Source organism: Amphiura filiformis, chromosome 17 (genome assembly GCF_039555335.1).
Source record: "Amphiura filiformis chromosome 17, Afil_fr2py, whole genome shotgun sequence".
Classification (NCBI taxonomy): domain Eukaryota; kingdom Metazoa; phylum Echinodermata; class Ophiuroidea; order Amphilepidida; family Amphiuridae; genus Amphiura; species Amphiura filiformis.
Window position 1 is genome coordinate 52,454,703 of NC_092644.1, and position 13,782 is coordinate 52,468,484.

The window sequence follows — 13,782 nt, forward strand, 5'->3', positions numbered from 1 at the left end:
AAATTAAGAAAAATATCTGCTCACGCTCCTTTTATAATTTTTACCTGATCGTCGGCTTTTGCAGGCAACAGAATGCATATTGGCTCACGATAAATGGCGTTTCCAAAACAAAATAAAACAAAGTGAAATAGTTCCTATGTTTGCCTATATCTCAAAATCAATATTTCCGAGTTCCGACTGATTTTGCTTGATCGCAGATATATATTGCAGGCTTACATACTGAAACCCAAAACTATTGTATTTGTTAGCATGATTTAAAGTGATATACGTAAGGTATAACTTTGGGGCATAACATACACCCTCTTCTATCCTTACATCTAATTATTATCCTGTGAAACTCCATAATATATAATCAAGTTTTCTGGAATACTGTGGAATGACATCAAAACCTTTAATCCTTTACTTATAGCAAAATCACTGCTAGATAGCCTTGACCCTACTTGAAAATAGCTATTACCACACTGTGGTTTATACTCTACCAAGGTCAATTTTTAATTCAGAAAGAAAGTTCCTAAAATATATACATATTTTACCTTAGTAATGCAAAATCAACAAAAAATTCTGTTGTCTACACACAAATTTTGTCATTTCTATTTCTTATGACCACTTGATCATTTTTGGATATATTTAACGTTTTGTTCATAAACTGTCTAATAGAAAGTTAGAAACAACAGCAAACCCAATCCAAGTAATTGTACATAAGCCACAGCTGGCCGATACAAAAGGTTTCATTATCTTGACAATTTCATATGTCCAGGTAAACTGGTTCTGTATTATCATCCAACTTAGATGCACCGGTATCCTATAATTTCCATGCGCAGAGCTGGGTGCCACTCGAATGTTAAAATCATGACTCGGAAATAGCGGGCGATGACTTGATTTATGACATTTTCTACAACAGTTGCCTGATCAGTGTTGGCATTTAAAGTCTGCAAAATAAAATAAACATGCCTATCCCAGCTGTAAATCATAAGATGCTTAACATACCTTAAATCTCAGCCTATTTTTCTTTTGCATAACTAAAATATTTTTAAACAGACTGTATGCAGCTGGCAAATGTCTACCATTGGGCCATATAGGAAAAATCTAGTCACCTTATTCAAAACAATGATAAAGCAGGAAAAGGTAAAATGTTCTTACCACGACAACATTTGACAATGTGTAATCTTTCAAGGCATTGACATCTGTCCCATATTTAACCTGAAATGTTTTTATCCATTGACCAACTGTGCCAGCTCCTTGAGTCTTAATGCCAGTAATGACAACAGGTGTTAAGAAGTCAACCTGTAGCCAGCAAGGTAGTGAGCCCGATGAGGCAGCCCAGAATCTAGCATTGTTGAGTCTTCCCTTGTAAGGTGACAAGTCTGCATAAACGCTAGATGCAGTGAATTGATTGTCAGTAACAGAGCCATCCTCCAGACCAAGTGGTCCAGGACTTCCAGACAGAACTGTAAAAAATTGGTATTGATATATTATATGATTATTATATGAAAGATATAAGGTACTAGATAGCTAACATTAACATAAAAACTTTGTGTTAATGGCGAAAAGCAATTGTTTCAAGGGCACAAGAAATAGTGTGATGCCTTCACAAGAATTCATCATACCATCAAAGAAGCAACCTAATTGTTTTTGTTCTGAAGGCGTACCTAGTATTGATATATTTTCTGTAAGGGAGGAGCTGGTGTTTTGATGAATTGCTCCATGGTGGGTAAGCAGTCTGAAATTGGAAACCTGTATTGGAAAAAGCAGCCAAGAAAAGGATAAAAGAAATCTGGAAAGGAATGATTATGTGGACCTTCCAAGTCCCCCCTTAAATGCAACGCTTGCAGGCAAAGAGTGAACTGTTTTGAAATGTTTTACGATATACATATATATATTTTTTTCTTTCTTATTAATCTGTACATTCTTGGATATTTTTACCCCGTTTTTACTCTGAAAAGTGGACTTTTTGAGGGCTTTTTTTCCGAGGCACATTTTTGGGGTGCGACCTTGTCTATGTGTTGAGGTGACATTGGACTTTATACTGTCATTGACACCAGACTTGTACAGATGGCAATTTTTGATAACACACATACTCAGGTTAGGATATGTGTTAGGATTATGACAGATCCAGCAGCCGCATCGTCATTGGAGTAGGTTTGGATTTCACATGGTTGTCATATTTCAAAAAGGTCCGAATGTTGATGCGCAATTCATGCGCAGGCCGAGATTTCTGAAATTGTGGAAGGGCTTATTGTTGTTTTCATACCTGATTCACATATTGCACCTGTGTAACATGGTGAGCATGTACAGGTATCAGGTGCTGTGCAGGTCCCGTCATTCTGACAGTCTTGGGTACATATTGCTGAGGGGAAGAAAGAGTACAATGTTATATCAGTAAAGAGCAGGTGGATTTAACTTCAAAATTTAATTTAAAAAACTGAAGTCCAGGATAACATGTCAATAATGGGTGTAATATCGTATTCCTAGTAGTGTGTTATTGTCGTCAGTATAATCTAGAATGTTTCGGTAGCTACAAAGGATGATTTTTTTATTAGGTGCACACAGTGCATAAAATTATGATCACAAAATTGGATATTAATTTAGGTTACATCATAGATAACAGGCAAATTCAAACAGGAGGAAAACTCACATGTTACCCTGGCCTTGGTTAGCATATTCAAATAAGTTTGTAATTGGACTAGCACCAATATTTAGAGACAAATGGTTACTTTATTAAATAGATGTTCTTACGTTGTAATACTGCCTATATTGGGTGTCCATAGAATAGTTGTAAAATCTTACAACATTCTTACTCAATTAGCCAATTACTTTATCACACCTGTTCCAAGAAGTCAAAATGTAACATTTGGCCATTTAGGGTGTCAATTATGATGATTTAATCATCCCTTGCCATGCCTAGATTACAGGTGGCCTTTTGCATCATCTATACTAATAAAACTGATTTAGTACAAGACTACATACGTGTTTCACAGTGTACACCTTGATATCCAGTAACACAGTTACAACCATAGCCATTCACTTGATCCACACATGCACCGCCATTCTGACATGGGCCTGAAGAACACTCATCGGTATCTGAAATTAAATATATTTTGGCACATTATATAAAACACACAAAGTTCAGTTGTAAACATGCATTTTTTATTTACATCCTCACACGCACCACCATTTTGACATGGACATGAAGAACACTCATCAATATATGAAATAGAATACATCTTTTATCAATTTGTGTTCCAACAGCAAAGTGTAGTTAAACGCACTGGCAAAAGCATACCTGTTTCACAATGTACACCTACATATCCAGAAACACAGTTACAACTGTAGCTGTTCACACTATCCACACATGCACCTCCATTCTGACAGGGGTCTGAAGAACACTCATCAAAATCTGAAATGAAATAGAAAACATCTTTTATCAATATATCACATTTGTGTCCCAGAATTTTATGACCATATTGAGGTTGGATGGTAGCTTTTTAAAATCCAATTATCAAAAATCAGGGTAGGTATGTTCCCCTGCTATTTTCATGTTTTCAAAATTGGTTGAGAGTAATCAAAGACATTGTTGATCTTATGGTTTTTATATCAAGTCAATGAAAACCCCCCCTTATACATTGTTCAAGAGTCTGATAAAGAAAGTTTCAAAGAGTATTGCTCACCATCTGTTGAGAGTTTGACAATTTATGACCTTGTGAAATTTACTAACCTGTTTCACAATGTACACCAACATATCCAGCAAGACAGCTACAGGTGTATCCATTCACTCTATCCACACATGTCCCTCCATTCTGACAGGGGTCTGAAGCGCACTCGTTTATATCTGCAATGATACACATCAATTCTTATGACATAAGAAGTGGGTCATTCAAAATGTTCTGTTTTTTCCTTCATATGTCTACTTTTGCATTTCGCCATGCATTTTAAAGCGCACACTTACTGATTATTGTAGCTGAACTCTTGCCCCTGTCCATATTCCAACCTTAACTAATAGGATGTCTTAAAACAAATTAGAAAGGTATCTTGGAACCGTTGGAAACGGCATAAAATGTACTTTCTCCCTATATAATGCATCCAATCCCAAACGTCAGAGGTCAAATGATTGGCTGTATGGGGTCAAAAATATAAGAATGTTCCGATTTTGACTCGGCCACAACTCAACTAAAAACTAACCGTGCTGCTTTCTTTTGGAGACGCTGTAAACGCTTAAGATCTACTGTATGTGCACCCAGCAATAGAGAGTTTGCGTAATCAAGGCGCGAGAGGACCAGCCCCCTAAAAGCATTATGGTAAGCTTCACGGGTAATGAAGCGACGAATCCTCCACAGATACCTTATATGAAAATCTATTGATCTACAGAAGGAGCTGATTTGGTCAGACATGTTGAGCGGAGCATCAAGAAAAATGCCAAGTCTGAGCTCCAGATTGGCAAAAGATGGTAAAACTCGGTCTTGGCTTGATTGAGTTGGAGTGTGTTTGCAACCACCCAATCATTAATCTTTGATATACAGGATGTCAAGCTAGTTATGGCACGCTGGCAGTCACCCTGGATCTTTGGATAAAAATCAAGGTATATCTGTATGTCGTCAGTATACACATGAAACATAATACCTTGATCACCTATGATGTCCCCAACAGGTGTTGTATACAGAGTAAAACCTAGTGGGCCGTAACAGAACCCCGGGGAAGAGAATGTTTCAATACCTCTCTGGAAACTTCATTTTTGATGGTAACTTTGGTGGTACGATCACATGGTAAGATGGAAGCCAACGATTTACAGTACTCTCTATGCCAAACCTACAGTTGGGTCTTTGTAACAAAATGTGGTGATCAACCGTGTGGAATGTTTTATTTGAAAAAAAAGTCATGATATACATGTATGCATGAAATCAGCCTTAATCTACCAAAATGTTTGTTTTTTGGTAACCATAATATTTGGGAAGCACAGAAAAACAATTAATTTTAAGCAGCATGTTAAATCAAAAGCATGCTGTATTGAAGTAGACTCGGAGACCACTAGATTTCAAATTTTTCGCCCTCTTGTGATTAGATTAGATGTTGGTCTTTGTTCCAACCGCCTTCTGCTCCTTCATAAAGAGAGAGCATAATCCAGCTTGGAACCGAGACTAGCAATATGTACGCACGTTTTGAGAGCCGTATACGGTATACGCACGGTTCACGTAGGACGTATGTAACATCGCAATCTCTCTAACAGTAAGAACACAATCTCAGATACACATTGTATGTTTTTGTTATCTTCCGGTATTATTATACGAATTATATATTCAAATAAAATCATTTATTTCAAACTGCATATGAAAATTCATGCTTACTCAATTGGCAGGTAGGACCTTCATATCCAGCCATACATATACACCTATAATCGAATAGCTCGTCAACACATGTGGCTCCATTTTGACACAAATTAGGGTTGCATTCATCAGTATCTAAAACAAATCATTTGTGTATTCATAAAATATGACAAATCAGTTAAAATCAAAATGGTTAGGCAGTGGAGTCAAAATCTTTCTTTCAGTTGGTCATTGGTGATTGGTTGCTCCTTGTTACTATATATGAAATATCAAATAAGTAACTGCTGTTAATTGTGATATCATTCAACTGTTATTGGTAATGTATTATTAACCATTCTTAAACACTTGAGAAAGTTTCTGCAATCCTTTCGGTTCTTAGCCTTGTTATATGACACGTATAACCCGGTTCAGCGCGTGCGAGTCGACGCGATATGCGTTTTCGCCATTTGAAACAATCGGAGGCGCATAGCAACAACGGGATTGGTCGATTCTAAACCCTAGGTAGTTCCTTTTCAAATGTAGGATTTAATTTGATTAAAATTTGGTATAAGGAGACCTGGGACTGTCCACCTTCGGGCAAGTCCGCCCACCACGTGTTTCTGATCTCGTGACTGCTGGGAAAGTACCATGATGATGTAATTAGCTGGTACACGTCACAGCTAAGTATCCAAGAAAACAAGACAGTCCGAGACATCTCGCCGCAGAAATTATTGTCAAAAAGCGTTTCCGAGTGAAGTAAGTTTACTTTTTTTGAATTAGTAATATTGTAATAATCTCCAGACCTTGCAGAGACGGTTGTCGTTCTTATATTAATTCGGAAGGTGAACGATTTGCCCAACACATTATGCAATCAAAAGATCGACATTTTGTGTTTAGTAGGCATAACACGACGTAAAGCCCCAAAGCGGACTAGCCCCAACCGGGTAAGCAAAAACAACTACTGGCAAACATGCTTTTTAAAGTTACGTGGTATCAGTATTACTCATACCACCGTTTATCTCCTAAAGCCCCGAAATTGTCAATAAAGTTTTTGCTCACTTTGGACCTCTACATTTATTAGATTCCTTTATACCCTCCAATAATTTTAGTATACTCCACGGAAGAGAATGACTGCCCAATTATACCATTTACTAAACGTTTGCATTAAATTATGTTATTGTTTATATTGTTTATATATAATTTTTTATTAGGGCAAACTTACCCCACCATATGGGCGAAATTGCCCCAGCATGGGCGAACGTGCCCTACCTCGCAAATTTGTTTGTTTGCTTTACACTGGTGCTATTGTGAGGTATTCAGTTCCGAGATTTGGGTTGTATGTAGCCAAGACATGCTTTCACATCACCCAATCCGGTCCCTTCTAACCTTAATATTGACATCACTATGGCGAACACTCCCTGGTCTCCCCTACTTATGATTAACATTTTTTATTTGTTTACGAATGAAAGAATGGTGTAGAGCAACTTTGCCTCGTTGTTTTATTTAAAATGATGATGTCACTCGTGTTATATGAGAGGATAGATGTACGGCAGTGGTTAAAAAACAAAATCTTTATTTTCTAACATTTTACAATTACTTAATTAGTCGATAGGTCATTAATATCGAAGCAACATCGCACACCGACATCGCCCGGTTAATAATTACATTATACAACCAGAGACAATGAAATTAATACACGGGATCGATACACGTTAATGTGCTATGCACGATTGATATTCAGACGATAAATCTTTGGATGTGGAAAATGATGAATATCCCCCGTAAATGATTTCGTATAAAGAAACCAGATGTGGTTCCTTGCACTCGAATATATATTTTGTTTGAACAGATATGATAGTCGTTAGTTTGCGGCTTGAGAGAGTAGCTTGCGTCTTGAGCTGAAAAAGTGACCAAAATTCAAGATTTTAAATTGCGCAGCGTAGACCCTCGTGGAGGTAGTCTCGGGCCAGACTGTATGTGGCTATCACGAACATACAGGATCGACGAGTGTCAGACCGACTGACACAAACTGGCTGTGTAGGAGACTATCGTAGAGGCAGTCTATAAGCAGATGACAATGCACAAGTTTTAGGAGTGTTCATTTTATTTGGCCTATCTTCACCCACGCCTCACTACACACATATGATTGACACCTACATTGAAGACTAGGAAGCCACATTTGCATAATGCTCACTTGACTGTGAAACAACTTGTTGCTAAGTTGCCAGTTCTGAAGTCATGCTTACTATGTGGTCAATAAAAACTTTTTGTGATCAATAATTTATCCGGTACACTGAACTTGATAACAATAGAATGTGGAAAGATCAATATTGATTTTTACACTAGCAAACACACAAGATGTCCATAATATTGCTTTATTAACTTTTCACAGACCTATATAGAGGCCCTGCATTCTTTTATCGATTGGCTCCAAACAAAGGATTTGAAACGGTGTCCTTCACCGTAGTTATGGCGGAGTGCAGTCCATTCAATCAAATGTTGTCATCAACCTATTCGATCGTAGTGCAGGCAGGGTTATATGAGCGAGACGAACTGTCACGGTAGATTGCAATCATGCTTTTGTTGAATGCATTTGAGTAGTCCGCCATATTTACGGGATGATACGTCACATGCAAGGCCTCTATTGCTGCATGATAGTTTTGCTACCTTCAGTTATTTCCTTTCTTTGCACTTTCTCATATTATTTTTATTTTATTAAAATAAATATATGAATAATGAAAATCTCATGAGTAAGAAAGCATTTTCTACATTTTTAATTTCTGCATTTATCAGAGCTTGCGTCAAATAATTATATGGGTAAAAACAAGGCCTGTGATGTTTCCACTGACCACTGTGTGTTGTGCATGGATATGCAGAGAAGATGTAATACGCCAGCGAAGTGATTACGTAACTCCCTGGTAACTGGATCACGCACCTTTTGAAATTGATAGTATAATCAGGGCCATGACACTCTATTCACGTGGTTTCTTTTCCAACGCTAAAAGATTACAAATTTTGGTGGTTTGTAAATGAAAAGTGTCCGCACTATCGATTGATTACGTAACTGTTATGAATAATTTATTAGTTTTTCAATGCAATCGCCTCGACCCATTAATACATATTATCTGTATTTATCAAAGTACTTGGAATAGCAATCTGGTGAGTTCACTGAACTACGCCCAAATACTGATGGAGTTTTAATGGCGCTAATCCTCTCCATACACAGATGAACAAATACAATAGGAGAAGGTCAACACATATGACCTCCTATATGACATGTTATATGAGATGTACAACAACCTGAATATCATAAAGATCAGTGTTCGTTTGTGCATATGAACTGCATATTTACAATACTAAATATTACTCGTTATATGTTATGTCAAATATTGGTATTATGACAACACGGTATATACATTGTATATAAAACGACTAATAGATCCTACTATCATGGCGTCAGGTCATTGGTTCATCATATCCCGTATGTTTCTTAAAATTAATTCATATTTGAGACAAATTTCTGTGCCCATTTTATAGGCGTACAGGTGGATCCGGTTTTTTGTCATTTTCATTTCTTTTTGATGAAAGAATTAAGGTTTTCCACTGCACGGAGGCCACTATGTGATACTAATTTAATGCTATTTGTAAATGAATGCGGATTCCCGGTTGTTGTTTTTCCACAGTGTGACAACTGTCCACCCATCCAGACAACATCATCACATAATAAAACGTCTGTATTTGTACGATGAGTAAATATTAAACTGAACTTTGCCTTGGAACATTGTGTAAGACGGTGTAAGATTTTGTGGGCGCCCTCAACATTATCCTCTTTGTATCCGTAAATGACATGGCATAGACTGTGTGAATTCTATGAAGACTACTTATACATGGGGTCATATCCATGGACACAAGTAACGATAATTGACAACACGATACGCGACTGTATTTAGGGAGGCTAACCACTAATAATTAATAATGCCGGGTAGGGCCTACTCCTGGGCGACTCGTGTGGGCAAGGACGCTTAGGACGGGGCCAAATGAGTCTCAAATTTCACCGGGGAGGGGGGAGGAGCACTCAAGTATGATAATGTAGGCCTATACGCACTGTGGCCAACTTTTTTAAACACCCCCCTAAAACGAGTTTTACCCTACCAGCAAATTTAGGATCAATAGGCCTAAGCTAACTTAATACACTAAAGGAAGTTTTGGATGAGAAAACGGACATTTTGATGAGAAACGGCCAAAATGGTGAGAATTTAAATTTTCTCATTCTTTTGGATGAGAAACTTCCTGGTGTGTGTGTCAATCATTATTGTCTTATTAAATTCCGGGACTTTGGTTGACCTGTGCTAGACTCCAGCACATGTTAATGACGCAAAGACAGTTGTGGTAACACCATAGTCGCAGACCTGCAAAAAAGCTCAAAAACAGATAGTAATGAAACCAGTTTTTATTTTCCTTGCTCTAGCGAGTTCACAGAGAAGGTGTTTCTAGTACAATACAGCGTCGGACTCTAGCTGAGAGCGTAGCCTGAGTCCAAACGGACTCCAAGAAGGGCTCTCCATACACAAATGAACAAACACAAAGGAAAGTAGTCTCCTCCGTGACCAGCTTGATTTCGATGGAGCGAAACCAAATTGGCTGCAGAGGAGACGGGTAATTTTGCCATGCAAATGAGGTGAGTGCCCTCTCAAGAATAACTACTCTCTGGTATAATGCTATTGACTCGACTTTGTGTTACGATCATTTCGATCGTGGTGTAGAAATCAAAAGCGTGATCCAGTTGACAAGGTGATGATCGGATTACACGTAACACTTCGCTGGCGAATAAAGAGGAGAGTCAACGGAATTATATACTTGAGATAATCCCGTAGGTACTCCGGGAGGTAATCCTGTCGCATCTATTCATAGTCCTTTATTCTCAAGTAGTTAGACATCCACCTGAAATATCCTATGATGTTACGTGTGTGATCGCCCATGGTTGACCGATTTTCATTTCATAATTGGAAATATTTCCAATGTTTCTATAGAGAATTTGTTGAAAATTATGAAACGCGAGTGTTAAGGACCTGCTGCTTGGATGGGATACCACATGTGGATAATACAAGAAAGAAATCGAGTGTTGTAAAATATCCCACCAAATCCGCCCTTTTTGTAAATATATAAATTTCTAAAGAAGACATTTTTAGGATTTTTTACAGAGGTGATGATTGTTGATTATTTCCATTTTATTTTTTTAATGTATGTTCCTGTCATTTCCTGCAAACCTAGTAAAGATATTCTGATAATTGAAAACATTCTCTATCATAAATAATAGAGGCTGAAAGAGGCAACTAGCAGCAAAAATTGTAATTTGCCATGGAACTTCAGTCATATTTTATCTGAAATCTGACTAGATGACAGGGTCTGCATGCATGGTATGCATGGCATGACGACAAGCACGCACTGACCTATCCCTAAAATCAGTTAGCTGCAACTTGTGTATCACACCCATCCCAGGTTCAAACCCCATTGTGGTATTCTATTGTATAAGCGGCTAAATAGGGTGATCATCATTTACTTTGAATGAGCTGTCTCACACATATTTTGTTTGAGGATAGCTGGATCAACCTCCTCTTTATTACATCTTCTCTGGTACATATGTACATGCTACACAAGTCAATCCATAAATCAATCAACACAATTTAACACAGCATTTAGTCAACACCTACCTCTGACAATGTTTGACATGACACTAACTTTTTACGCTTATTTCGTGCTAAAATCAGTTAATAACAGAAAACAAAAGTACAACTAACTTGTATTTGTCATAGTTTTGCTTTCTGCAAGCATGTAGCTTGATAATCATGATAATGAAGTACGCTTAAAACTATTTACTGTACACAATCATACGTTGCTATGCAAAACTGGTTCATCATGGTGTCGATAAGACTTTCGAAATGAAATGATTTCAGAAAAACTGCTGCACCCATTTTCACAAACATGGTATCATTCTGCTCTTGAATAATCAAAGAAACTCCATGAATATAAGTTGACTTAATATTTCAAATCAAAATGGAGAAATAATAAGTTTATTTTCATGTTATTTGCCACATGAAACTTCAACGTCCTCCTACTCAGCACTCCAGTACATCAGCGTCACCAAAACTGTTCAGGAGCTAGATCAGAGTTCACATGAACCAAACATGCCATCAAACAAACTTTCCCATTCGCTAATTCTCTTAAACAATATCATTAATGAATATATCCAAATTACCAATATCAAACTTTCTACTATGCATTCAACATAGGGACATTTAGTGGGCGGGGCCTAAAATTGGACACTCAAGTGGGCCCATTGAATGTCAATTTGGGTTGCTGTAAATTGATTTTCCTCACAGTATTACTATAGAACCTAATGAAGCCAATATATTAAGTGGTACCACCTTTCTCTGTGTGGTGGCGCTCTAACATGGTTCTAATAATGATCAAAATTATTTGTTTGTTAAACTTGTGAATGGCGAATGTATGCTCGCTGACCGTACAGAGGTCAGTCACAGGCTAATGTCATTAGCCTTAGTCGGATGTCCTTCAGCCCACTATGCATATTAAACAGGTGGGAATACAATGGCCATGCGTGGCTGTGGATTCAACCTGCCATGGCATTTTCTGCCATGAAGATATCGGGGCGATGACACTGTGCATCGATGATTGTTTTCAAGATCGAACATTAGCAGCTGTGCCTTATGTCTTGCCAAAACCATTTTCTTTTCAGTTACAAGTTAGTTGAATAGATATTTAAACATAACATACCTGTATAAGGGCAATTGATTAAGTATTTCAACTTCTCTGTATTCCACACAAGTCGTTTAGTCAATAAACCAGGGGTGTCAGTAAACCAAATTCTGTTGTGCTGTGCAATGCTCTGTTTACACATATCTACTAGAAGTGGTTGTACGGATAATGTTGGTTTGGCCAGAATTTTGGTACAGTTGCATCTCAGGTCTTTGTCCAGAAGTAAACCCCATCTCAGTTGGCCAGATTGTGACAGATCAGGTTTTAAACCAATGAAGCATGTTTGTTCTGCTGTAATCGTGGTGGCGATGGTTGTGAGCAAGACTGTGGTAGATCAAGTTAACGCATAGTTTTATTAGTCCTACTTAATATGTCCCATTTATTACATACCGAAAACGAATAACATCTGAGAACCAACCTGCCCACAAAAAGGTATGATTTTCTGGGAGATATTGATTTTCGGTGATATTGGTTTTCGGAGTCAGTAGTACTAAAAGTGAGCTATTTTCTACAAAGACATAATTATGTGATTATGTGATAAATGTAGTAGGGTTATAGTTTTATCAGCAAGATTGCAAGATTGCAAGAAATTTAGTTGAAAATACGTCAATGGATGTGGTTGTAGTTACATAAAAAATCTGAAAAGGGTGCAATGGATCTAATTTGAACAAAAGATCGAGTTATAAATATGTCATTATAATTCCAAAATAGACATTTTTAAGCTAAACTCCGTTTTCAGCCTTTACAAACACTATTTTGTTAGGCTTAGCTTGTGCTACAGATATGATGCATTCTAGATGTATTACCCGAGATTTACAGAGCAGTAACAAGTCGAGCCATTTCTTACAACATGGTATAGACCATAGACATACCACCTAGACCTGTAACTGCCCATCCCTAACCATGGCAGTAGGTGAAGCCACGTATCCAAGGTGATTTTGGTCGGGTGGTCGGACGCGGAGAAATAAGCGTTCATGTCTGGAACGAAAAACGCGATCGTTTGCGTGATTGCTGCGCCGTTATCGCCCGCGTCAAATGCAACATGTTCTGTAGACGCGAACGTGTCTGCTTGTTTGCGTCCGGGTTGCGTCCTTGTCAAAATCGTTGCTAAGCAGTGTTGACTTCACTACGCAAACCAAAGTAATAGGTCTAGGTTCTTGTTTGTCTGGGGTATAGACGCCCGGGTAGACGGCAGCAACCGCGTCGTCGCGGAAGACGCTTGTCGAAGCGCGAGTATGTAGCGCGTTCAATAATAATACGCGAACGAGATCGAATACACGCAACTAAACCGGTACACAAGTTTCGTTCATTTCAGAAAGACGGAAGTTTTCATAACGGTAACTTATTTTTTTGCTCAATAAAACAGGATTTGGTTATTGAAATAATATTTAACTGATTAAGAATGAGAATAAAGGATAAAATATATTATTTTACTATCCTCTACCTGTATGATAGCAGGTTCTATATTTGTATCGTATTGGGTACCGACTGCGCATGCATCCACTACTCAAAATATTAGACCTGCCTGTCGTCTATCAAAGGTAGAGGATAGTAAAAACAAAAATTCCTATCATTTATTCTCTAATTACAAGTCTGATTACACATGGATACTCACCAACACTGTTTAAGAAAACTAAACAGCCTGTGTTGTATTTCGGAATCATTTTGAGCTTTTATTCTGAAGACAGTAACCATATAAATATTCCTGAAC

General features: G+C 37.8%; 1 protein-coding gene and 1 long non-coding RNA gene across 2 annotated transcripts; both read right to left on the reverse strand.

Annotated features, from left to right (window-relative positions):
* Positions 1-760: 760 nt before the first annotated feature.
* On the reverse strand, positions 761-3,980 carry LOC140137285 (uncharacterized). Its single transcript, XM_072158930.1, has 7 exons — positions 3,947-3,980; positions 3,716-3,829; positions 3,284-3,397; positions 2,968-3,081; positions 2,252-2,347; positions 1,141-1,448; positions 761-929 (listed from the first exon to the last, which is right to left on the reverse strand). The coding sequence occupies exons 1-7, from the start codon at positions 3,978-3,980 to the stop codon at positions 786-788; spliced, it is 924 nt and encodes a 307-aa protein (XP_072015031.1). The 3' UTR covers positions 761-785.
* Positions 3,981-5,345: 1,365 nt separating this feature from the next.
* On the reverse strand, positions 5,346-13,782 carry LOC140138466 (uncharacterized). Its single transcript, XR_011857008.1, has 3 exons — positions 13,687-13,782; positions 12,090-12,395; positions 5,346-5,453 (listed from the first exon to the last, which is right to left on the reverse strand). It is a non-coding gene; the product is annotated as an uncharacterized lncRNA (long non-coding RNA).